The sequence below is a fragment of the Pelodiscus sinensis genome, chromosome 5, assembly GCF_052426305.1.
Source record: "Pelodiscus sinensis isolate ZL-2025 chromosome 5, ASM5242630v1, whole genome shotgun sequence".
In the NCBI taxonomy this organism is placed as follows: Eukaryota; Metazoa; Chordata; order Testudines; family Trionychidae; genus Pelodiscus; species Pelodiscus sinensis.
Window position 1 is genome coordinate 31047617 of NC_143056.1, and position 24441 is coordinate 31072057.

A 24441-nucleotide genomic window follows, 5' to 3' on the forward strand; every position below is an offset into this window, starting at 1 on the left:
AGCAATGTGAACAGTTGGTTTTGTAAGGTCTTGGAGTCCAGAAAAGGCCATAAAGCAGCCAAACAGCCCACAAAGAAGAAATGGGGTGCTGTGACCCACTGGCAACATGGAACATTGCCACTGAATCACCCCTGTAAGCTGTGTGCCACTTATGTTAAAGGCAAAATGTATTTCTTAGGAAGATTTATTGCGTTTAGAGAAATAGGCTGCAGTTCTTCCTTCACTAAATTTTACTAAAGCACTAGTACTGTTAGACTTCGTGGTTTTCAGACGGTTGGTTAACAGCCCAAATTGTGCTTTTAGTGCAACACCATTTTCTGTATGTGTGATTGTGTATCTTCTTTAAATAGGACATGCTTTCAGAATTGCTGTTTGCCTCTTTGCTGATTGTGTTCTGGTAAATTTTCTTTGCAAGGCTTGTAACAGTTTATCCATGATTTTACGTGACAAACTAGGCTAGCACAAAAAAGTCTGCGTTTCTAACTCCGTGGCTCTACACTTGTGGCTTCATGCACAAGAATGGCTGTTCTTGCGCAATAATCCACAGTGCATCCACACTGCCCACCTGCTCCTGCGCAAGACGATGTACAGTACAGCGTGGTAAGAGATGGCTTCTTGTAAGAAAAGAGCGTAGCTCTTGTGCAAGAGCTCTTGCCAAGACAGCTTCCACTTGTAAGAAAAGAGCATAGCTCTTGCACAAGAAGCACAAGTGTAGACGCTTTCTAGCTATTTTAGCTATAGAATTTTATTGTGCAAGAACCCCTGCCGCGCATCCACACTGCCATGGACACTCTTGTGCAAAAGCACATCTCATACGTGGCAGCGTGGACATGTTCTTGCGCAGGACTCCTTGCGCAAGTTCTTGTGCAAGGAGCCACCGGTGTAGACATAGCCCGTGTGTTTAATATTAGCATAACGTTCCTCTAAATGGCAGACTGCTCTTAATGGAATTAACTTCACTTTCTGTGCTTCCATCACACTTGAATTCCTGATACTAGGACCTTAATATTGTACCTGAACTCCTTAAAAGGAAAGGAAAAACAAAAGTAGGGCAGCTATGTTGTAATGGACTAAACATCCAGCTGAGAGGCAAGCTTTCTATGGTCTATGATTCGGCCAACAATTTGAATGACCTTGACCAAGTCATTTTATCTCTCTGTGCTGATAGGTATCCTATGGAAATTAAGCAAAGCGTACACATAGCCACAGGCTACATTATCTGTCCTTCCTAGATCCCCCTTGAAGTTGCTGGGGTTACTATAACCAAGTGGGCTGCCACTCTGAGATATAGCCAATGTGGAAGCACAGGTTCTCTGCACATGCTGGTCAGTTTTCTGTGAACATTTGTTTTGCTCAGTCTTTGGAACTATCTATGTATAAATCACATTCAGTTTTTATCAAAGAACTCCAAAGTATGTGTGTGTGACTCAACGTACAATTTCATTTTTGTGCCACTAATTTCTAAGAGTGCTGAAATCTAATAGAACTTGTTAGTTTTTCCTCAACAAGTAGCAAAGTGTCCTTTGCCTGAAAGGCACGTTGTCTGCTTTATGAACCATAGCGATACATTCATTAACTGCTAAGACTCTGACACGTGGTTTATGTTCTGCTTCACAGGCTTGGCCAGTGTCTCTATTCGTGACAGGAAAGCAGAACTTTCCAATATATACCAGCAAGGACCCCATGGTGATACAGTGTACAATCCATTCTATAGGCAGCAGCATATTTCACCAGATTTGACTAGACGCTTCCCAGAAAAATCAGATGTGAGGTTGTATGGATCAGGTAAGAGCTGATCCCATTGTATTTCTCTCCTCTGATTAAAATGCTTAAATGCAGAAGGATCACTCACTGGGAATATAGAAGGTATGTATGAATACCACAATTCTTACACTGTGGTCTGTTGACCACAGAACTAGCTGGTCTATGTGGTCCTGCTCCTTGTTCCCAACTTCTCTGCTTAAAAGACCCCCCCCCCCATATGTGATCTTTGGTCCACACTAAGAAAATATTTTGATACTTAGTCTTAATATCCATAAATCTGTGCAGGGATCAGTAGTGCCTGATCTCACTTAAGCAAAAGATTGAAGACAATATATTGGAGCAACTTCAGCTTTCAAGCCTGCTAGTGCTCTTAATCAATGCTGTAGTCCTGAAACCTTGTCTTTTTCACCAATAAATGATGCCAACAATGAGGATTTCCAGCTATCCAGGAGACCCTACCCATCCTCTCAAATGAGGACCTTGCTATGGTGACATCATGCCTTTGTCTCCCGCCAGTTAAACTATTGCAACTTGACTTTCCTAAAAATAAATGTAGATGCAACATAAAAACGGCATTATTTATGAATTTTAGATACTTTTCCCTTGTAAGGTTTCTGCCATCTTTCATAATCTAGCTGGTAATCTTCTAAGGCTACTGTGCTGCACTGGGGCGGATATAGGGCAGGGCGAGTGGGGCGGCCGCTCCGGGCCCTGCGCTTCAAGAAGCCCCATGCATGTGCCGTGGTGCCACCGCGCATGCACCATGTCAAAAGGGGGACGCCGTGAAATTGTGCTGCCCTGGGCCCCGCAAAATCGTCATCTGCCCCGGTGCTACAGCATGTAGAAGTGTCTCTATTGCATGCATATGATCTTATTACTAGAGTTGGCTTAAAAATGTAAGGGCGGGGGGAAATATTTTTGAAATTTTTCACTTCATGGGGTTAAAAATAAACAGTATTGAAATATAGGTTAATCCAAATTTTGCATTTTGAAAGCCTGATATTACCTGGTGTTTCTCAGGTCCTTCAGGGCAGGGGGCTGCAAGGCATTGGGGGCAGTACTTTAGGGCAGGTGCTTGGGGATGTGGAGGGCTCAGGACGGGGCTGGGGATGTGAGGGGTGAAAGCATTGTGGGGCTTAGGATAGGGGGTGGGGAGTGTAGGAGTCAGGGCATGGAATGGGAAGTGCAAGAGGCAAGGCAGAAGATGTAGGGTTCAGAGGAAGAGATGGGGGGAGGGCTTAGGGAGAGAGACTCAAGCCAAAGGGCTGAGGGCAGAGGTCTAGGAAGTTGGGGGTGGGGGATTACTGGCAGTGTTCCCTCTAAGATGCCCAGCAGCACAGCTTCACAGGTGATAGTGCCTCTGATTGGGTAGGGCTGATTAATCACCTGTGACGCTGTGCTGCTGCAGTTTAGAGGGAACACTGGTTACTGGGGCTGCCCGTGGTGGTGAGGCTGGCTGTGCTCCAAGGCAGCTCCTTCCGGGGGGGTTGGGGCTACACTGCCCTTGTGGTCTCTCATAAGGGAGGGGCTGGGGCTGTGCTGCCTGGTTCCCCCAGTGGCTCTCTTCCTTCTTCCCCCCTTGCCACCCCCGTCCAGCTCTGGTGTTTACCTGGGCTGGTTGCTGGCAAAGTGAAGACCCCCAGCCCTAGCTGGCCACTCTCTTCCCAGTGTAGCTGCCCTCCCCTGCCCCACCAGGGTCCCTCTGCCGTAGGACTGTCCCCCATGCTTGCTGCCCCTTGTGGTCATATTGGAGCATAATTGTCCCAACTGTTTATGGAAAACAATTGAAATCCTGGTATATCCCATTTTCCTGGTACAACCAAACCCTGACTTTGCTTTAAGTTAGGATTAGAGGAAGCTGCCTACCAAATTTGGTTGTCCTAGCTCTTACTGTTTAGAAGGCGTTCTTGAACAAATGGACTCACAGATGGACAGACAGACAGATGCACAAACTCTCGAAAATATATATATAAATAAAATGAGAGATTTTAAAAAGTGGTTACCAATTTTTTTGAATATTTTTGGTTTTAGAAAAAGCCACTCGTCAGTCCACTCGTTTGAAAAATGTCAACCAGCTGTACTAGAAACCTACTACAAATATGCCATTTTCAAAATGTCCAACTGATTTATAATCCTTTTCTTCAACTAAAAGAATAAACAAACGGATAAATTTTCCAATAGTCTGAGTTCCTTTGTTTTGCATATGGATTATATTTCTGTAAATACCATTTCACCTTTTATTAAATCAAGTTATGGGCTTGCCTCAGCTCATTTTGCTTCATTACATCAAAACTGTGTTTCCAGAGTTTGCATGTTTTTTTTGTAATCCAGTTAGGGTTGCCAATTTTCTAATGCCAGAAAATGGAACACTCCTTACCCTACCCCCACTCACTCCATTCCCCCTTGCCTCTGTTGCTTGCTCTCCTCCACCCTCCCATGCTCATTTTCACTGCAAAGCCTAGGCATATACACATCTGCAGAAACCGATTCCCACATCTACATGCAGATACACACATGCATTCATGTGCACGCATCTAACATGCACTAGCATACATACTTCCACATTATTTAATATTATAATTGTTGTTTCAAGCCTAGAAAACCCAACTAAGATTAGGGCCCCAGGGCGGAAAGTGCTGGACACACACACAAAGAATCCCCAACAAAGAGCTTATAATGCAGCTATACAAAGGAGGGAAAAGATGTAGGATACATTGGCTCTTTCAGCAAATACTAGTAATCAACACTCACTTTTTAAGAAATAATAGATTTCTTTTAAAGTTCTTTTATCTTTTAAAAATTCATTATGAAATGAGTACATACACATTTTGTCATCAATTTTTGTGCGCAGGCCAGCAAAAGGAACAAAAGTCAGGCTGCAAATTTTGTTCACAAAGGTATACACGTGTGGCAGTACATTCACCTAATAGGCACATATTGGCCTACACAGAGACACGTTTTTTTCATACACTTTCCAGGGACAGCTTAACTCACCCAACTGGTGGGGAGCTTAGCTGGGTGGAAAAGATAGGGGTGGGAGAGAGGATGGAGAAGGAAAGTGGCCAAGGATAAGACCTGGGTGAAGGTGTGAGGGGGCAGTGAAGAGTGAGGAGGGAGATGTGAGGAATATGTAGAGTGGATGAGCGAGCAGGGGGAGGCAGAAGGCTATTGGTGCATGAGGATGTGGAAGGCACGCAGGGACAATGGGAGTGAATGGGGTGCAGGGCTGTTGGCTGTGAGGGTTGGAGGGTGGGAGCTCTGAGAGCTGGTGAGGATGGGAGGGAGAGTGCTATAAGACACATGGAGGCAGGGCAGAATGGGAACTGGTTCTAGGGATTGGGACGGGAAGGGATGCAGTGATGGGGGATGAGGTTGAGTGCAGCCTTGTTCCCAGCACTTGGAGACGGGTATTGTGACAGGGTCAGGTCAGAGGCTTACAAAAGAGTGCTAGAAGGAAAGTATGTGAGCCTTAGACTAACTAGGTCTCTGTTCCTTGGGTAAACTGGCAGGGGCTGGCCTAGAATCAGCAGGAACTTTCTGGAAGCACTCTGAAGCAATCAGGGCAGTTAGAACACCTGGAGTTCATTAGGAGCTTTCCAGAGCAAAGGGAATCAGGCTAATTAGACTTACCTGGGCCAATCAAGAACCAGTTAAGACTAGTTTAAAAGGGCTCCTCTTCTGTTAGGTGGCATGCAAGGAAGAGGGAAGGAAGGAGCCAAAGTGCTGAGAGTGAGGGGAGTTTGGCTGAGAGCTAGGAGCTGCAAGGCAGGAAGAGAGTGGTGGAGGATCAGGTACCAGAGGAAAGGCACTGGGAGGGATCATTTGGGGAAGTAGCCCAGGGAAGTAGTTGCAAGATGGGCAGTAGAACAAACCTGCTATCTTAGGGTCCCTGGGCCAGAACCTGGAGTAGTGGTTGTGCCCAGGTTCCCCCCAACCTTTCCCATGCCCATACAGAGTCCCTCCTGGATAGGGAGTCTGGGATTAGAGAGGGGGTTTCACTCCCATATTATGGACTAGCCTGGGATGAGTATGGCTCAGTATGCCATGAACCCTGCCTCTAGTAAAAAGGAGGAGGCCATGTGGTGGACACATTGTGCCTCTGAGACTGAAGGTTACTGGCCAGGACCCATGGGCACAGCCAGAGCTCTGTCACAGTATATGCATACATTGTGCCAGTGATGGGATGACAGGCACACAACAATTCACCACAGTGCATGCACCAGAGCTTGAGTCCAGGAGGAGTGTGAGGAAAAGAGTGCCAGGCAGCAGGGAGACAAGAGTGCACCACACAAACCCTCAACAGCTGCCTGGTAAGCACTTGCAAGTTGCATGAGTTCTTCCCTTGTCCTGCATAGGAGCTGTGCCTAAGAGCACGGGGTGGAGCATGCATCACGCCGGCCACCCTTAGAAGCTGGACATACCAGTTGTTGCCTAACCCTGCCAGCTCTGCTGTGTGGTGTAGCAACCAAATAATCAATGGCCTGGACAGCTGCACTGACCAGACCCACCAGGATTCCTGTTTGACCAGATGTTCCAGTTCAAAACCGGGCACTTGGTCACCCTAAATCTAGTATTTCTGCATAAGCTGCTGTAAACCGACCAGAAGCCCTGTTGCTCTTTTGCAAAGAAAGATAGATAATTTGGAAGTGGTCTCAGATCCACAAATGATCACTGAATGCTCTTCTTGCTTTTCCCTCCTTCTTTCAAGTCAGAACTTTGCCTCTTTCTCCCTCTCAGGAAGAGCATTATGCTGTGATGACAGTTCATACTAACAAAATTATTTTCTTTTGGGGGTAGTGAGAAGGCAATTGAAAATGATAACATCTAAATTCTCATTGTGCCCTCCTTTTGAACTGTGAATAATGAATGTCCCTTGACTACAGATCACTTAGTAAGGAAAGCATTGCAGTGCGGCAAGTGGCCTTCTAATAGGTTTAAAATTGGAGATGAGTCAGCATGGCGGAGTTAGAGGTCTATTGAAAACTGGTGTTGGGAGGGAGTTGAAAAGCTTCTGTAAACAGTGACAGTAACTCACCAATATGAAGATGTATTTTCTGTTCTCAATATTGTAGTGTTTGGCTGGTGCCCAGCCTCTTTCACTGCTTCTGGGGAAACAAGGATTCCAGGCGCGATAAGTACTTCAACCATCTCTAGCTAGCCAGGAGATTCTGCCCTTCCCCTCAAATGAGGACCTTGCTATTGTGATAGAGAACAATTTGTCACCTCCTCGTTAGCTATTACAACTTGATCTATCTGAAGTTAAATATAGACGCAACATGAAAACTGCCCTAGACAGCAGTCTGCCCATTTAGCAAGAAAAGTTGTTGATCAATTACCTTACTTCTTCTCTTTGGCACTATGGCCTCTAGACTGACTTTATCACTCTAATTCTAATCTACAAAACTCACTAGGAGCTGGATGTTGTGACCAGTTTCCTACCTGTGACTCAGCAACACAATTATGATAGGCGTGCTGCTGCAAGCACAAGGGTAAGACCCCTGGGTGCAGAAAATTAATAATTCCTGGTGAAGAAACCCTAGTGGAAAACCTTATCTAAGGAGGTCAACCTGAACCCAAATCTGAACCGAATTTGAAGAGAAGACCCATGTCTTTGCTAAAGCACTCCATAAGCAATGCCACTTCTTGCCATTCAGAAGAGAGAAGTGCACGAAGAAATAAGGAGGCAAAGGGGAAGTCTGTTTGATATTTGGCGCACAGATTTTTCTAAAGCATCTATCAATTTCCCTTTTTCTGGTTACATGTGTCATTCCGTGTATTACAGTTTGATCTTATAAAATATGCAGGATGAGTGCAATGCAGCAGAGTTAACTTAGCTGCTGAAACCTTAATTCTTGCTCTTCCTTACTACTTGCACTGAACTGTGCACCCCTGTCATGCACGTAATCTGACTGGTTTTGCTGCACACCTAATGGCTTCTTGAACTTCATAGTTAGAAAGCAAACCTGCAAAAATGTCTGAAAATTCTCATTTGCTTATTCCTCTTTCTTAGTGATTTATTCTTAAATTATAAATAGAGCTGGTCATCCTTTTTTCAAATTCTCAACCAGCAATGGGCTTTTTTCACCCTAAAACAAAACTAATAAATCACTGATACAATGAAAACTCCATGTTCATTAACTCTCTTTAGTAAAAATGCTGATTTAGAAACAAAACTAAAGGGAGCTTGATCTTACGTTTTCAAAATGAAAACAATGTTTCAATTTTTCGTGATTCCTCCCACTCCCAGGTATGTTTAATTCTAAATCTCATATTAGTGAACAGTCTCTTATGGTTTATTTTTTAACTTGTTCAGCAAAAACCACAGTCATGTCTGTCCCCCTTTTCAAGTTCATACCTGCATCTAACCTAGATGCTGTTGTCCATCAAAGTGTATTATTGTATGTTGTAATAAATAGCACAACAAAAATTGTTTTTCATGTCCTTTTCAATCAGTGTGACAAACCTGTAGTTAATGTATTTAAAAATGCAGTGATTTGGATATGGCTCTGGCATGCGTGTGCTCTACCATGCAGAATAGCCACATGCATCTAAATAGTTACAAATGGTTTTAAACCCATATTTGGTGTGGGACTGGGTGAAAGAAGCAAGTTTTGGGATGGACAAACATCTGGTTACTGTAACTTGGTTTTGAATCCAGTTTTATGAAGACCTACTTTCTCTTTTTTCCTGCCAGCTCAACTGTTAGTCATTTCAGCTGCTCAGAGTAAATATGTTTGTCCCTTTCTGTTTCAGTTTGTGATTTAAGGAGTAGTACACTTCCTGGGTCATCTGGTTTAAGTCATTCTTTGTTTGATCTCTCAAATCCTCCCCACCGTGTCATTCAGGTGAGTTCTTATAATAATTTATGACACACCCAGAACTCATTTTCTTTTGTGTACCAGTGTGATACCATCACATTTCACATTTTAAGAGCCGATCTGATGTGCAGTGGAAGAAGTTCAAAACTGTAAAAAATTTCACTTGGTTCTTTCCTAATCTCCCTCCCCCCATCATGCCTTCCCCACAGCATAGTGGGGAAACTTGAGTCAATTGGTTCGGAAAAGTATAAGTACTTGTGGTTCCTTGTCTTGCATATCCCTTGCCAAATATAAAACTGCACAGGGGGTTAGTTTGTCATCAGTGCAATGGAAATGAAAACCTTGCTAACTCATGACAAATCTTCATGCGTCAATGGGGGAAAATCAATGCCTACTGGCACTGCATTTTATGTTCGTTCCCAGCTCCAAGGAATCCCAGACTGTCAGCTCCATGGGGTTAGTAATGAATGAGAACTTCAATTTACATCCTCTCAGTTATCAGCGTGTCCCACCTTTTTACAATCCGAACTCTCCTGGCTCTGTCACACTCACGACTCTCTGACTAAAGAGGCATTTTCTTTGCAGAGATATGATTCCGTCTCCAGCGTACCCAGCAGTACCTCCTCGAAGAAGGATTCACAAGGCAGTAACAAGAGCCTGGGTAAGAGGTGCTTTTTTAGTTTAGCAATGAAACACAGTGAAGTCCAATGTACATTAAACTGCGTTACTGCAGACAGGTGATTTTATGGAGTGGTATTGAGAAGCAAATCCATTGGTAGCTAGTTTGTAATGTGCAATGTAAGATGCTGTGATGGGGCAGCCCCGCCCCGCACTCAAGCCCAGGGAAACCACCTGGTGCCAGGGGCGGAGAGGGCCCCACCCACACAGCCCTACTGGGCACGCTCCAAGGGGAGCATAGGTATAAAAGGCTGCTGGCCTGCTGAGGAGGGGCAGACTGCGGCCCGAGGTGGAGGGAGCACCCAACTGCCGAGGAGGGAGTCAACGGGATGGCTGAACGCGCCGCTGCCAGGCCCAAGCCGGGCCCGACTCCAACGAAGGAGCCGCCAGCCGACACCCCGGGACCCAGGCACCGAGCCGGACACTGCCAACCCCGACGCTGACTGGGGAAGTGCCGCTACAGCCACCCAACCAACGCCGACTGGTGGGGCCGCGACGGGCCGGGGGCAGGAGGTAGGAAGTGACCCAGGGCAGGGAGCTGGAAAAGCCCCTGAGAGCTCGGTGCGTTGCGGGGAGGAACCCCCGCTGAGCCAGTGGTGGGAGCCACCCGCCACTGATAGGGCCCTGGGTCGGGGCCCCCCTACCCCTCCTGCCCAGAACCCCGGCGAGTGGGAAACTCAGCCAGAGGACTAGGCTGCAGAGCAGGCATCCGGAGGACTAGCCCAGGAGGCCGTATTTCCCCTAGGAGAGGGGCATTGTACTTTGGGGGCTAGGCCCACGTGGGCCGAACTATGCCCCGGATGGGGGTGGCAACCCCAAACCCAGGGGGAGCCCCCCGACACATACCTACTTATCTTGGGCTTCCATCTGCAGCTTTTCTATTGAAAAAGATGGAACATGGGATTTTTAAGACCACCTTAGTGACCTAAGGTCTGGAGATGCTGTAATTGCAGCTTGTGTGATTCAAGTTAGCTACATCACTGCACGGCGATGCAAGGTTTCAGTGTGGGCTAGCCCTCTGAGTAATTACCCGGAATTGCGGGCTTGCTCGTAGAGCCCATGCTTCCTGCCCCAGGATCTGCGCTAGCTAAACTCAGATATGTCAACTCAAGCTGGGGTCACACCCAGTAATTACAATATAGACCTACCCATAGGAGGACAAGCTTCAATGCTCTGGAAAATCCCACCATGAGTTAACTAGCTAGTTAATTAGGATATTGGTCAATTTGTGGGAGAGCAGAAAAGGGGAAGTATCTCAGTGATAGTTCTGGTCCTTTCTCTTCCTTTCCTAATGGAGAAGCTTGCAATCCAATACCACTATTATTGTTGAGACCTATTAGTAGAATATTGCATACAGTTCTAGTATAAACATTTTTTAAAAGGTTGAAAACTTAGAGAGTGCAGAAAAGAGTCATAAAAATTATTTGAAGATTAGATAAAATGACTTTATAGTGAGATACTTAGAACCCAATTTGTTTATCTAAAAGACTGAGAGGTGACTTAATTATAGTGTATAAGTAATGCTATAATTTTGTTACGGGCTGTAGAAGTCACAGATTCTGTGGCTTCCAGAGACCTCCATGACTTCAGCCCCAAGGTGGTGCCCTGCCTCAGCTCCTTAACCACAGTGGTGGACCTCAGAGCTCCAACAGCAATGGGTGCTGAAGCCTTCTCCCTTCCCGTTTTATCTCAGATACATTTATTAAAAGTCACTAACAGGTCATGGGTTTATGTGACTTTGTCTTTATTACCTGTGACTTGTCCATGACTCTTTACTACGTATATCTGTGACAAATCTTAGCCTTATGTAGAAGTGCGTTTATGGGGACAAAATACCAGCTACTAAAATGGCTCTTTACTCTAGCAGAGAGAGGCATCACAAGAGTCAATGGCTGAAAGCAAAAGCCATACAAAATCAAGTTAGAAAAAAGACACGCATTTAACAGTGAAAGTGGTTAACCACTAGTGGAATCTCCATCTCTTGATGGCTTCAAATCAATACTGGACCTATTTCTAGAGGATATGTTTTAATTAAATATACATTATTAGTCTTAGTGCAGGGCAACTGGATGAAATTTAATACCCTGTAATTCACAGAGGGTCAATTTGAAGATCTGTTGGGCCCTCAGCCTTAAAATCAGAGCTGAAATATTTCAAACTCAGTTTGAGAGAGCTTTAAATTACAGGCAGTCCCCGGGTTACGTACAAGATAGGGACTGTAGGTTTGTTCTTAAGTTGGATTTGTATGTAAGTCGGAACTGGTACATATTGTAGGAGAAACTCTAGCCAAACATTTCTCCAGAGCTCAGTTTTATTCTCTCACACCTCACTTCCCTCAGTCCTTTATTCTCAAGCTGAGGTGTCTGCTGAGAAAAGCCGCTCCGCGTCTCCCTGGTCTGCTGGGGAGTAGGGGGTGCTAGCTTCGCGGCTCCCTGGTCTGCTGGGGGGAAGCAGCTAGTGCGGGGTTGCCTTACCCCATTTGTAAGTAGGGATCCGATGTAAGTCGGATCCATGTAACCCGGGGACTGCCTGTATGCTAGTCAAAAACTGAACAGTATCCTGGCTTTTCAGAATGATCTCCAAAATATTGGAAGGCTTTTAAACAGCTTTTTTGGCTTTTTCCCCAGATACCATTACATTATCAGGGGATGAACGAGACTTTGGACGAATGAATGTGAAACTGTGTTATGTTCCTTCTGCAGAACAGATCTGGATCACAGTCTTGCATGTAAGAGAATATTGCTTAGCTAAATAATGGATTCAAGTGGAGACTTTATTGTACTTAGTTTTACAGAAGCAAGAAGTCCAACCTAGCTGAGAGAACTGATGATACTTCAGTCTAGAGACCATCTGTATCTCAATATATGCCCTTACTTTGGCCTAACTGTGATATACCTTTCATTGCTTCTTTCAAGATGTTGCCTATTGAATTTTTATTGTTTTAATCACTAATGAATGTCTGTCATGCTTTGTAGTATGACTGCTTTTGGAATAAGGTACTGTTCACTCTGTACAAGAGTGGCAGAATCAGGCCCTATATGATAGTTTTGCACTTGAAATAAGATGCAGTGAAGTAATGTTGAATTGTGCCAATATGTCAGTGACAAAACCGTAATACCATTACACAATATTTTGAGTTGTAACTTCTTGTGGCTTTTCTGTTTGCATAAATTTACACAATTCCATGAACTGTAAGTGGTTTTGTGGTAGTAGAATTTTGAATAGCAAGGGATCCTGTGACGCTTGAAAGGAACAATATACACTGCATTGGGGCATTTTCCTACTATTGGAATATCATGTAATTCACTAAAGTTTCCTAAGTAACTGTTCCACCCTGCTGCAGAAATGGATTCTCTTGTACTCAAAAATTAAGCTCTGAAATGACATGGACATCACACTATCTCTGATTTACCTTAAAAATATTCTTAAAATGTTTTCCTTACATCATACAGTAAACAAAAATACATACTTTTGTGTTAGCCTAAAGGTAGGGACTCGCGCTCTCTAACATGACTCTCTTTTCAATATTGTAGTGCAAAGATCTGAGCTGGCCGTCCAGTTGTGGAGAAAATCCTTATATTACCGTCAAAGGAATTCTCACATTGCCTAAGCCGGTGCATTTCAAATCTTCAGCCAAAGAAGGTTCCAGTGTAAGTGGTGGTAGGGAAAAACATCTTTTTTTTTTTTTTTCTGCAAACAAAAATTATTTTGACCCTGTTTCTATTTAATTCATTTTCTCTTGCACCATGTTTTCCATAAGAATTCTTAGTGTCAGGACATTATTATTGGTTTCTAAGAAGTTAAAAAGGGGACACATCTTGTTTATCTCACCAATCCTTTCCTTCGTCCTTTGCAGGTATAGAACATCATGAAAGAGCAGAATTTTTGTGGTCCTGCTCCATTGGAGATGGAGAGTTAGTTGACAGGGGACTAGATCATAAGTGCCTTTTTCTGCAACAGTTCAGAGGGGAGGTCAGGGGAGGTGAAGGCACCTGGCCAGTGGGTGTAGTTGTTACATATGTCTAGTATTGAAAGTAATTTAATTTTTTTACAAGTAGTATCCTATTCAGCTCTTTAAGTAGCTCCCTGCTTGCTTTTGCTGCAGTTCAGCCAACTCCTGCCAGAGCTGTGCATCTGTGTGTAACCACTTACTTTCATGTCTTGCATATATCCACTGGCTAAGATCCCTGGTAACTGCCTTGGAGTATGTACACAGTTCTCACATTGGCTCTGGCTTAGGGAGGAAAGTGGAGGCTTCTGGGGTAATATGGGGGAGCAAGGCATGAAGAGTCGTGTGCCCCCTCAAATGCAGTGGGGAAGGGACAAGGGGTCAGCAGGCAGAGCTGTCCCATCCATTGGGTAGTTCGAGGCAATCATCAAGAGCCCTATGAGGGTCCAGTGGGCCAGTGTGGCACTTGGCACTGGCAGTAGAGATTGGCTATGGGGAGGGGGCTTTTGGGAAGGGGTGGAACCGACTCCCGCGCTCTTTGGCAACGGGAAATGGAGCGACGTCGCTGGCAGCTGGGTTGCTCTGCTTCCCACCACCATCGGTGGGAGTTGCATTGTGAGGGGAACACCTGCTGCTGTTGCCAGGTGCTCTGCCAGACCCCCAGGCCACATCACTTGAGGGGGCTGGATGGAATGAGAGTGGGGCTAGGGCAGGAAGAAGCGGGGCCTGGGGTCAAAGAGGGTTGTCCTGGGCTCCACACCCTCCTAGTGATGGTCCTTCCTTGGGCTAGATGTGGAATAGGGAGGAGTCGTGGGGGGGGGGAGAAGGGGGGAGGCTGTCACATGACTGGTACTGCCTTGTGTTACTCCCCAGCAATTGCATATGAAGGCTTCAGTTCATCTTCATCTCTGCACAGTCCCTGTGCAAACCTGTTAACTCTGCTTCTATATTAAGAAGAAGAATCGGGCCGTAAGTGTGATAATTAACAGTGCACTTTGGAAAATATAAACTATATTTGGGGGGAAGTGGATGGGCAAGACATGATTATCTTTGTAGGTAGTTTTGTCATAGTTGTATCAGTCCTAGGATATTAGAGGGAGAAGGTGAGTGAGTAAATAGCTTTTATTTAGTCCTGGGGGAATTCTGCTCCATTGTGCAAGCACAGAATTCGTGTGTTCCACAGATTTCTTTGTTTCCTCAGGTAGAAATGACTTTTGATGGAAGAGAAGGAAAACTGCAGGAATAGTCATGTACCCTTCATTGGCAATGCAGGCAGGGCCCAGAGCAGTTTGGTTTTGGTGCCCAGAGCAGTTAGTGATGTAAATCACCATGGGGTAGGGAGGAAGAGGAGGAGGGAAAAGGCTGGGCGGGGTGGGGTGTGTGTGAGAGAGAGAGACATTTTGTCTCTTGCTTGCTATTGTGGCATTCTCTACATGAGAGAGGCAGGTATGGGGCAAGGTCTATCCACACACACAAAGCAGAATGTAGCAGCCTGACTGTTTAGTGAATTTTTCCCAAAAGTATAAAGCAGGTGTAAACGTTTTTAAAGGGTCCTTTGCATTGCCAGAGTGGTGTAAAGGAGCCTTCTTGTAAAAGACTCTGTGGCCTTAAAAATGCTTATGGTGCTTTAGTGATTAGAACTGGTCCACATTTTGGAATGGAAAAATATCCTATCAAAATATGTTCCATGTCCTGTTTGCTACTGACCTTTCTGCAGATGCTCAGTAGCCAATATAAATTGAATTTGATTCCCCAGCACTCACTTGCTCTTTAGTTGCTTACAAAGTAACACTGAGCATATGGTGTCATATATTTGTTGACTAATAATTATCAGTAAAAGATCATATGTTACTTTTAGGCAAAAGGGGGTTGCAGATTTCCTCCTATGCTCCCCACTCCCATTCATTATTGTTAGGCATTTGATATGGTCTCGCATGATGTTCTTCTCAATAAACTAGGCAAATGCAACTTAGATGGGGCTACTATAAGGTGGGTACATAGCTGGCTGGATAACCGTTCTCAGAGAATAGTTATTAACGGTTCACAATCATGCTGGAAGAGCATAACAAGTGGGGTTCTGCAGGGGTCTGTTTTGGAACCGGTTCCATTCAATATCTTCTTCAACAATTTAGATGTTGGCATAGAGAGTACGCTTATTAAGTTTGCAAATGATACCAGGCTGGGAGGATTGCAAGTACTTTGGAGGATAGGGTCATAATTCAAAATCATCTGAACAAACTAGAGAAATGGGCTGAGGTAAATAGGATGAAGTTTAATAAAGACAAATTCAGAGTACTCCACTTCGGTAGGAACAGAATGGGAGATGACTATGTAGGAAGGAACACTGCACAAAACGATCTACAAGTCATAGTGGACCGCAAGCTAAATGAGTCAACAGTGTGACGCTGTCGCAAAAAAAGCAAACAAGGTTCTGGGGTGTATTAACTGGAGTGTTGTGAGCAAAACATGAGAAGTCATTCTTCTGGTCTACTCTGTGCTGATTAGGCCTCAGTTGGAGTATTGTGTCCAGCTCTGGGCACCACATTTCAAGAAAGATGTGGAGAAATTGGAGAAGGTCCAGAGAAGAGCAACGAGAATGATTAAAGATCTAGAGAACACGACCTATGAAGGAAGGCTGAAAGAATTGGACTTTAGTTTGGGAAAGAGAAGTCTGAGAGGGGACATGATAGCAGTTTTCAGATATCTAAAAGGGTGTCATAAGGAGGAGGGAGAAAACTTGTTCATCTTGGCCTCTGAGGATAGGACAAGAAGCAAAGAGCTTAAACTGCAGCAAGAGAGGTTTAGATTGGAAGTTAGGAAAAACTTCCTAGCTGTCAGGGTGGTTAAACACTGGAATAAGTTGCTTAGGGAGGTTGTGGTATTTCCGTCTCTGGAGATAATTAAGAACAGGTTAGGTAGTCCTCTATCTGGGATGGTCTAGATGGTGCTGGATCCTGCCGTGAGGGCAGGGGACTGGACTCGATGACCCCTTGAGGTCACTTCCAGTTCTAGTGTTCTATGATTCTGTGATTCTCCATCCATTGCATTGTAGTTAAAAACATTATCAAAGTAATTGAAACTGATGTGAATGTATTGTTAGTTTGATAAATATGCATAGTTTTCAAATATTGTGGTCAACATTTTTAATTTTTGACACAGAATTCCCCCAGGAGTATTTTATTGGACCAGCTTCTGTTGGTGAGAGAGACAAGTTCAAAGGAACCCTGTACAACACTTAAGATGAGCCTTGGAACTTAAATTAAAAAATCTTCTAGATGCTAACAATCATGGACTGAACAGGGACACAGGATTTAGGGCTTATTACAGCCATCTACTGTATTACCCACTAGAAACTCCCTCATCTCCATCTGCTTTTCTGCTCCCTTGCTTTCTCCCTTATGACTGGAGGTGTGAATAGTCCCTTGATATGTATGAACTACTTTGTTAAACAACCTGTTCCACCTTTTGTGTATCTGGGACGCTCGGAGTACTTTTCCCAGAGCTCAAGAAGAGTTCTGTATAGTTCAAAAACTTGCCTCTCTTACAATGACTATCTTTGGTGATATTTTATTATTAAAATTGGACATACTTCTTTGTACAAACATGAATTGGGAAGTGGATCGTTTGATCCCTTAATTTTTACTGTGTATTTCTAAAGCTTGGGGGTCCTACTGGCTGACTAATGACTGAACATCTACTTCAGTAAGGAGGGTTTCTTTTTTCTTTGAGGGTTACATGAGAATAGAGACAGGTGTAGATTCACCTTGCTTGTGCAAAGGGGTAGAAATCTTAAAGTAAGGGGCCTACCTTATGGAAGCCAATTCCCACTGACCTCTGTGAGAGCACAATGATACGGTACAGTGTAGAGGCCAACTGAGAATAGATCTCCACTATACAGGGCAATGGATAGGCAGAGTAGTAGATAACCCCTGTCCCAAAGGACTCTTGGCCTACAAGAAAAGGCCAGACACCTGGAAGAAGCCAGAGGTGTAACACAGAAGCTAAGGAATGGTTTGAAAACTTCCATGTTGGTATCACCATTTATTTGTTTTGTTTTGTTGCATTTTTGGGAGTTAGCTATAAAGAAAGTCACCACAGATGGTAAAGATAGGTGGGACAGAGAAAAGAGAATGGCGGGCAGGCAGAGGTGAGGCTGAAGTGAAATAATGAAAGAGATGGGTGGAAGCAGACAGCCAATCAGCACAGGGCAGAGAATGTCCTGACTGAGAACTTTGTAAACCTTTATCTGCTCTGCCAAAAAAGGCGTGTGTTTACCATGAGATGAAATTCTAGGAAACAAAAACTCTTTGGTTTACAGTGAGTCTTTGTGCATGTGTTTTATTTCAGAGTTTCACATGATTGATCTCTCACATTCCAATCCTTGCCTAGTTACACTGCAGAAAAGAGTCTAGAGAGTTGTCACTACTAGGATTTTACACAAGATAGTTAGTCCATGATAGTTATCTAGCTGTAAAAATACACTTTTTTTTATCCATTGAAGACACGGGCCAAGTCTACACTTAAAACATTAAGTAATGCTGCAGCAGCACTTTAATGTGAAAGTATGACCATGACTCCAGCCCTGGGAGACGGCTCTCCCAGTGCTCCAGGTAAACTGCCTAAATGAGCAGAGTAGCTAACAGTGCTGAGAGCCCCCATGTACACTGGTGCTTTACAGCATTGTAACTTGCTGCACTTAGGTGGCAGGGAGGAGGGTTTCCACAGCTCTCAGCCAGAAAGGTGCGGTGCAGTGTAGTACAGTGGCAGTGCAGACATGGCCACAGCCTAAGAATATTTCCAGTTATACCTACTGTAGGACTTAACCTATGTTTTCTGGGTTTCATGCTGTATAGGGCTTTTCATTGTTTTGACTGTTTTGTACTGCTCTATTACATATGTGTATTTTCTTCCAGGACATTGAATTCATGGAAACGTTTGTGTTTACTATCAAACTGCAAATTCTGCAGACTGTAAAACTAGTGTTTAAAATACAAACTCAGGCTCCCCGGAAGAAAACAATTGGAGAGTGTGCCCTGCCACTACGAGAACTCAATGCACAGGAATCAGATTATTGGTTGGATATAATGCCTCCGTCCAAAGTTTCAGTAAGTGACAGATCACTAGTTATATACCATATACCGTGGTTGCTACTGTTATCACATACACTAGAAAGAGAGATGAAAAGTCAAATAACAAGTGTAAGATTAATTCTGGAAATTGGAGTGTTATACTAAATATTTTCCACCAGTTTGTATTTGTCCCCCCCAAAAAACCCCCCAAAAAACAAACCCTTTACAACAGAACACTTTTTATAACTAAACTCCTGAAATTCAGCTTCTTGTGGGGTGCAGCGCTGCAACCAGCTGTTGGAAAGCACACCACACTCTGGCAACTGGGGAAATTTATTGTTCATGCAAAGTAGACAGGGCCTGAATTGTTATGGATTAAAAGTACTAAGTAGTATTAGTAATTACTTGCTCCATTTTGATGTTTTGACCATGTAAATGGTATGTATTCAAACTACGTGCTTTGGAGCAATAACTCAGGCAGTTAACTGAGCAATAAACAGCAGCTGGTGGCTCAGTGTTACAGGAAAGAATAATAAAACCTGTGTTAATTTATAGGCCTGATTAAATCAGAAACTACAATAAAGCTATCCTTTGAGAAATGTAATAAAAGGTTTGTTTTACTTATTGCTATTACAAAGCCCAGTGTGGTGACATACCCACAGCATGACAGTTGTTACAGAATTGTGTGTCACAACAATAGAGTCATCTTAATTTTCATTGTGGGGAGTTCCCCCAAATATATCTCTGATGTGAAAATGTGCCCACATGCTCATATTTTTTATAAATCAAATTTTAGTTAATACATTTGGAAGCAAACTACATCTGAATAAATCAGTAATGTTCCTTTGTAAATGATACTTGTAGTTTGCCAAATGTAGATGTTGTTGAATAACCATAAATGCTTCTCATTCATCACCTGAAGCTATAATCCTCTGTGTGACACTAGACAGCATTACATAACTAATGGTAGGATTCAGATGAATTCTTAAATACAAACTAACTCATAAAGAGCCAGCTCCTGAGGTTTTGCATTTCAGGAAGAATTCTGTGGCAGTTTGCCTGGTTAAAAGTCTAAATTTTGCTTCCAGATTTTGTTCATGAAGTTCCATCCTAATACTTGAAAATAGGGGGTGAGATACTGGAAATAATGTATAATCATTCATTACCATTATTTTTATAGAGCTTGCTAAGACACAGCAACAGGTCTCAAAATTTGTCCTGACCATTTCACTTGTGCAGTGTTTGTTAAACTCAGACGTCTTATTATATTTACACTATATTTGTTTATGGAACAAATACATTTTACATAAAAAAGCTCAAAGCCCATAAACACATTGGGTAAGAGTCAGGGTATTCATGGTATAAAGTATTGTATATCTGTCTATACCTCAGCATTCAGAAATTTGGCATCTGTTTATTTAAATATCTGTATAAGTAAATTAATGTTTCTTGAGTGTTTATATGCAACTTAATCCAGACAATAAAGCAAAATTCTTCTTTTTATAGGTGTGCAATGCAGAACTTCAAATAGGAGTCTGTTTTCAAGCTATAAACAGCAGGATTCAGTTACAGATTCTTGAAGCCCAAAGCCTCCCAAGCTCATCCACACCACTCTCTTTAAGTACGTACGTCAGCTGTCTCATACCTCCTGTCTAGAAGTATTTGTAACAGGTAGAGTACTGCTTGAACAGCTGGCAATTTATAGCATTCCGCACAAACCTCAGGTTAATATTAAATAGCACAGTAGATTTCCATTGCCAAGATTTGTTTCCTTAGATGTCAGGCTAGATTAAATGTTTGGTTTGATTCTATGTTTGGGCTTTTCTCTTCTCCTAATATTAACATGCAAGAGCATTAGCCTGCCCTTACGATTTGGATGCTATGTTAATCTTTTCAACATTATTGAATATATTAGGCATGTCTGTTTTTTAATGAAAGCTATTGTATGGATCTTGTAATGTTTAAGTAAAGGAACACATTTGGCTCAGCTTTTAAGTAATTATTAGACTATTAACTACACACATGAACCTTGTCAGGATTTAGTGGGCTAACCTCTCTGTGTCACATTTTTCCTTTATCCTAGATTTCTTTGTGAAGGTTTCAATGTTTAGTACAGAAGGGTTGGTTTATAAGAAAAAGACTCGTCTACTGAAGCCCACCAATGGCCGAGTGAAGTGGGGAGAAACTATGATTTTTCCAGTCAGTCAGAATGAACAAGGAATTAATTTTCTTATCAAACTCTACAGCAGGACCTCAGTAAGAAGAAAACACTTCCTGGGACAGGTTAGTTTTTGTTGTTCCCCCAACCACTGGTAACTATCATGAAATCCAGAGGTTAAAAATCTACTTAATATGAGCTAAATAGCAATCCTGTCAAGCCCTTCACTAAAGTAAATGCTCTTCATATTTTTGAATTGTATGTTGAATGAAATGGTTGACACTCAGAGATTAAACAGCTAGTACCAGCTTTGGGCCCTGTTCTACAATGATGTGAGCATCTCCTGAGTGGTGCTGAGCTCCTACAAGGCCCATGCAGAGGTAGTTGAGGGTGCTTATTGCCCTTCAGAAGGCACTTAATACCTCACAACACTATTGATTATTCCCTCCCCTTCTTACCCTGTAGAATCCCACCCTGTGAAATACCAGTCTTGTGCTCTCTCTCATGCACACATACATACAAACTCCTCCTTGTGGAATACCTAACCAACTAAGGCTTTGTCTACCTTACTACTTTAGTCAGTAAAACATTTGTCAGTCAAAGGTGCGAGGAAAAAAATCCTCCTGATCCATGAATGTTTCACTAATGAAAGTGCTGGTATGGACAGCGCTATGGCAACTGGAAATGCTCTCCTGCCAATAAAGCTACCATTGATGTTAGGAGTGAGTTAATTATGCAGCAGGAGCATAAGTGACATGTGGGACACAAAGGGGCCCCCCTCAAACCATGGGTAAGAGGGCTGACCAGCAATCAACAGGGAGAGTAGCGGGGAGATACACCTCTCCCCTCGCTCTTCCTGGCAACAGCAAAGCAAGTGGTGCCCTCCTTCACCAGTCTCCTCTGGGCAGGACAGCTCTCTTCTGTTAGCATAATGTCTATGCAGGAGATCTTACCACAGTGCAGGTGCAACTGTACAGCTGTGCTACTGTAAGGTCTGTAGTGTAGACAATAACTTAGACTGTCTGAAGTTAAACTAATGAAACATTCACAGGAGCTCCGCAACTCTGAATAGCCTCTACAAAAAAAAAAAGGGTATATCAGCTTGCAGTGCTCTCACATGTATGCATAGAAGGAAATGTCAGGAGCTTAAATGACTGCCTTCCCTCCCTTCCCCTACAATTCAGAATATTAAATGTTACCTTTGTTTCCTTTTCAAGTCCCTGAAAGGGAAGCAGGAAATTCAGAAATCTATTGCAGTGGTTGTTGAAACTAGCACAGTTTAGAGTACACGAGACTTAATCAGAGTTCCATGGTTATCTTGATCCTCCATAATTGTTTGTTTGTTAGATAAAATGCTTGAGTGGAATGCACAGTATTTTATTTTATGCTGGTGATTTCCTTTACATCATCTTGAAAGTACTGGGTGGCCACATTTATTTTACTAGTGAAGAGTTTAGTTTTTTAAAATCTCCCCTCCCAACTTCCTGTCTATTCCCTCCTCCCTTCTTGCTTTAATGCCCAACTGGTCAGGCCTGATAATCCACTTCCAGTGCTATCTGACTTTTAGAACCCAAATTATCTATTTGAGAGCTTTGCTACCTTTATAATGTCCCTCTGAAGTACCATGCAATTTACATAGTAAACATGTAACTTACCATTGTATCGGTACACCTTGTTTTTATGACATTTGAAACTTACACAGTTACTGGAGTGCTGTATATGCTATCAAGGCCATATCTTAGCTTGAGTAAGATGAATTCCCCAGGCTGGACAGAGCAGAATTCCACACCTGTGCTGGATCTCATTGTGATCCTGTCAGTAAAACTATATTTTTTTTAAAAAAAGGGCCGGAGGATAGACACATCCTTTTTAGCTATTTTAATTTGGGATAAATAATATCTTGGGCATGATACTGCAGTTCTCAAGCTTTGTCACTTTGTCTTGATTTGCAGAGCTGTTCTCAATATCTTATTTTTTTCCTAAAAAAAAAAAATGCACCACCTCTGCTGTTTAGAATTGATGTGGGAAGGCTTGTTTATACTTAAACGGACACTGCTATATAACACAGGCGACATGAAACATGGCCACAGAAAAAAATGATTTGCAAACAATTGGCTGTAGAGCTGAAAAAAGATGACTATAGCTGAAGCCAATAGCTTCATTTTTTTTTTTTTTTGAGATTGTGGTGTTTAATTGGATGGCATTCTAAGACAAAGCTTAGACTGTGCATATTGTAGGCATGTCTTTGATCATAAGCATGACTATTTTAATGCAGAAAGGAGTTATTTTGTGATATTAGGTATACAAAGGACCTAATCCTGTAGTCTCCTGGGTTGTGAAATTCCCACTAACTGTCCTGAGAGCCAACATTGTGTATGCATGGTGTATTTTAACAACAATTATAGTGTAATCCATTGGGATTTGTATTAGATGGATTAGTCCTCTGAAGCATGGAACAAAGAATGAAAAGTTTTATCTGTTTTATCCCAATAACTTTAGTTAATAGAAACTCTTTGTGCATATGGAAGGGAGATCATTAAACAGAAACTTCCTCCTTTGCGCTGCTCTTCATTTCCTTGTTCTGTACCAGCTGTCTGTTACTTGAACACTGCTGATAACTGATTTTTCTTGCGTGACTATACGTGGTATGGGCACATTCCTTCACTTGTTATTCTGGCCACTTCCCCTGGAATGGTCTCCTAGAATGTGTGTTGACTACTCATGATAAGCAATTTGTTCCACCAAGGGCTGTCCCTACCAATACACAAAACCTGCAGCCACATGGGGTACCACAATTTTGTGGTGCCCTATGCAGCTAAATGCAGGACAATGTAGCACTTTAAAGACTAACAAGATGGTTTATTAGATGATGAGCTTTCGTGGGCCAGACCCACTTCCTCGGATCAAATTTCTATCACTATGCAGCTAGATTCTGCATATGGGCTCCAGTGGCCACAGCTTCTCCCTCCAACTTCCCCTCACCCCTGGTAGTCTCAGCACCAGCCCAGCAGCCCTCAGCCCTGTGTCTCAGGTGGGCTTCCCCCAGGTGGGCTGTTTCAAGCCCCTGTTCACCAGGTGATGCAAGTGACACAAGCATTGGCCGGAGGACTCAAGGAAAAGAGGGTGGCCCTGCAATTAGCAGCTGGAGAGAAGCAGTGGTTTCTCCTACAAAGCACTGCTTTTCTGCAGCTGGCTGTGCAGCCGCCCACTGCTCCTCTTGAGTCCTCCAGCTCACAGTCACACTTCTGTGGGGGTGAGCCCCCCTTCCTGCCCTGCTCCAGAGTAGCTAACTCTCCTGGATGAGATGGACCAGATGCCATTGTAACAAACTGTGTCCAGTCCATCCACTCTGGGCGAATTGGCAACCCTAGCTTTTTGCCTCTGAAACAACCACTCCTCCTTTCATGGTGCTGGTCCTGGGCTATGTAGGGTATCAGCATTGTTAGGGATGGCCCTGGTTCCACCTTGTGTTTAGTTATGATTTGCTGAGTTCCTTTCCCAGACCTGGAGCAAAGCCCAAACCTTGTGTGTCTCTCCTCAATAGAAGTCTGTCCAATACAAGATATTATATCACCCATTCTGTCATTCAGGCAAGAAGTCCACTAAGGTCAAGGAAATGCACAATTAGGGCATATCTGATTTTTTTTTTTTTTTAAACTGTGAATTTGAAATGCATCATGCAAGTACTGTAGAGCCACCCGCAGTCTAAAGTTCTGAGACTCCTCCTGAGCGTTGACTTGTAGCACCCGTGGAATTCAGAGATAGCAAATGGTGCTTAACTGGCAGTTTGTTGCAAAGTAGAAATATGTATGTTGTTCCCTGTGATTCCACCACACTCTAGTCACTCTCTCTGAGGCAGAAATTGAACTCTGTTCTTATACCCTGTGTTCCCAGCCCTCAGGTTGGACCATACAAACTTTGACAGAATTTTGTTATACTCTGCAGATACATGCTAGCTTTCATTATATGCATGCACAATCACTGGTCAGAAGTAATGCTAGGGGA

General features: G+C 43.3%; 1 protein-coding gene across 3 annotated transcripts in view; it reads left to right on the forward strand.

Moving 5' to 3' along the window:
- TC2N (tandem C2 domains, nuclear) overlaps positions 1 to 24441 on the forward strand; it is a 45394-nt gene that overhangs the window by 17999 nt on the left and 2954 nt on the right. For all 3 annotated transcript variants that reach the window (XM_006133650.5, XM_006133651.5, XM_006133649.5), the window contains exons 4-11: positions 1618 to 1785; positions 8518 to 8609; positions 9168 to 9243; positions 11888 to 11988; positions 12794 to 12910; positions 18123 to 18314; positions 19785 to 19899; positions 20362 to 20561. In XM_006133650.5, coding sequence (XP_006133712.2) covers positions 1618 to 1785; positions 8518 to 8609; positions 9168 to 9243; positions 11888 to 11988; positions 12794 to 12910; positions 18123 to 18314; positions 19785 to 19899; positions 20362 to 20561 — 1061 coding nt within the window. The remainder of the gene's footprint in view (positions 1 to 1617; positions 1786 to 8517; positions 8610 to 9167; positions 9244 to 11887; positions 11989 to 12793; positions 12911 to 18122; positions 18315 to 19784; positions 19900 to 20361; positions 20562 to 24441) is intronic.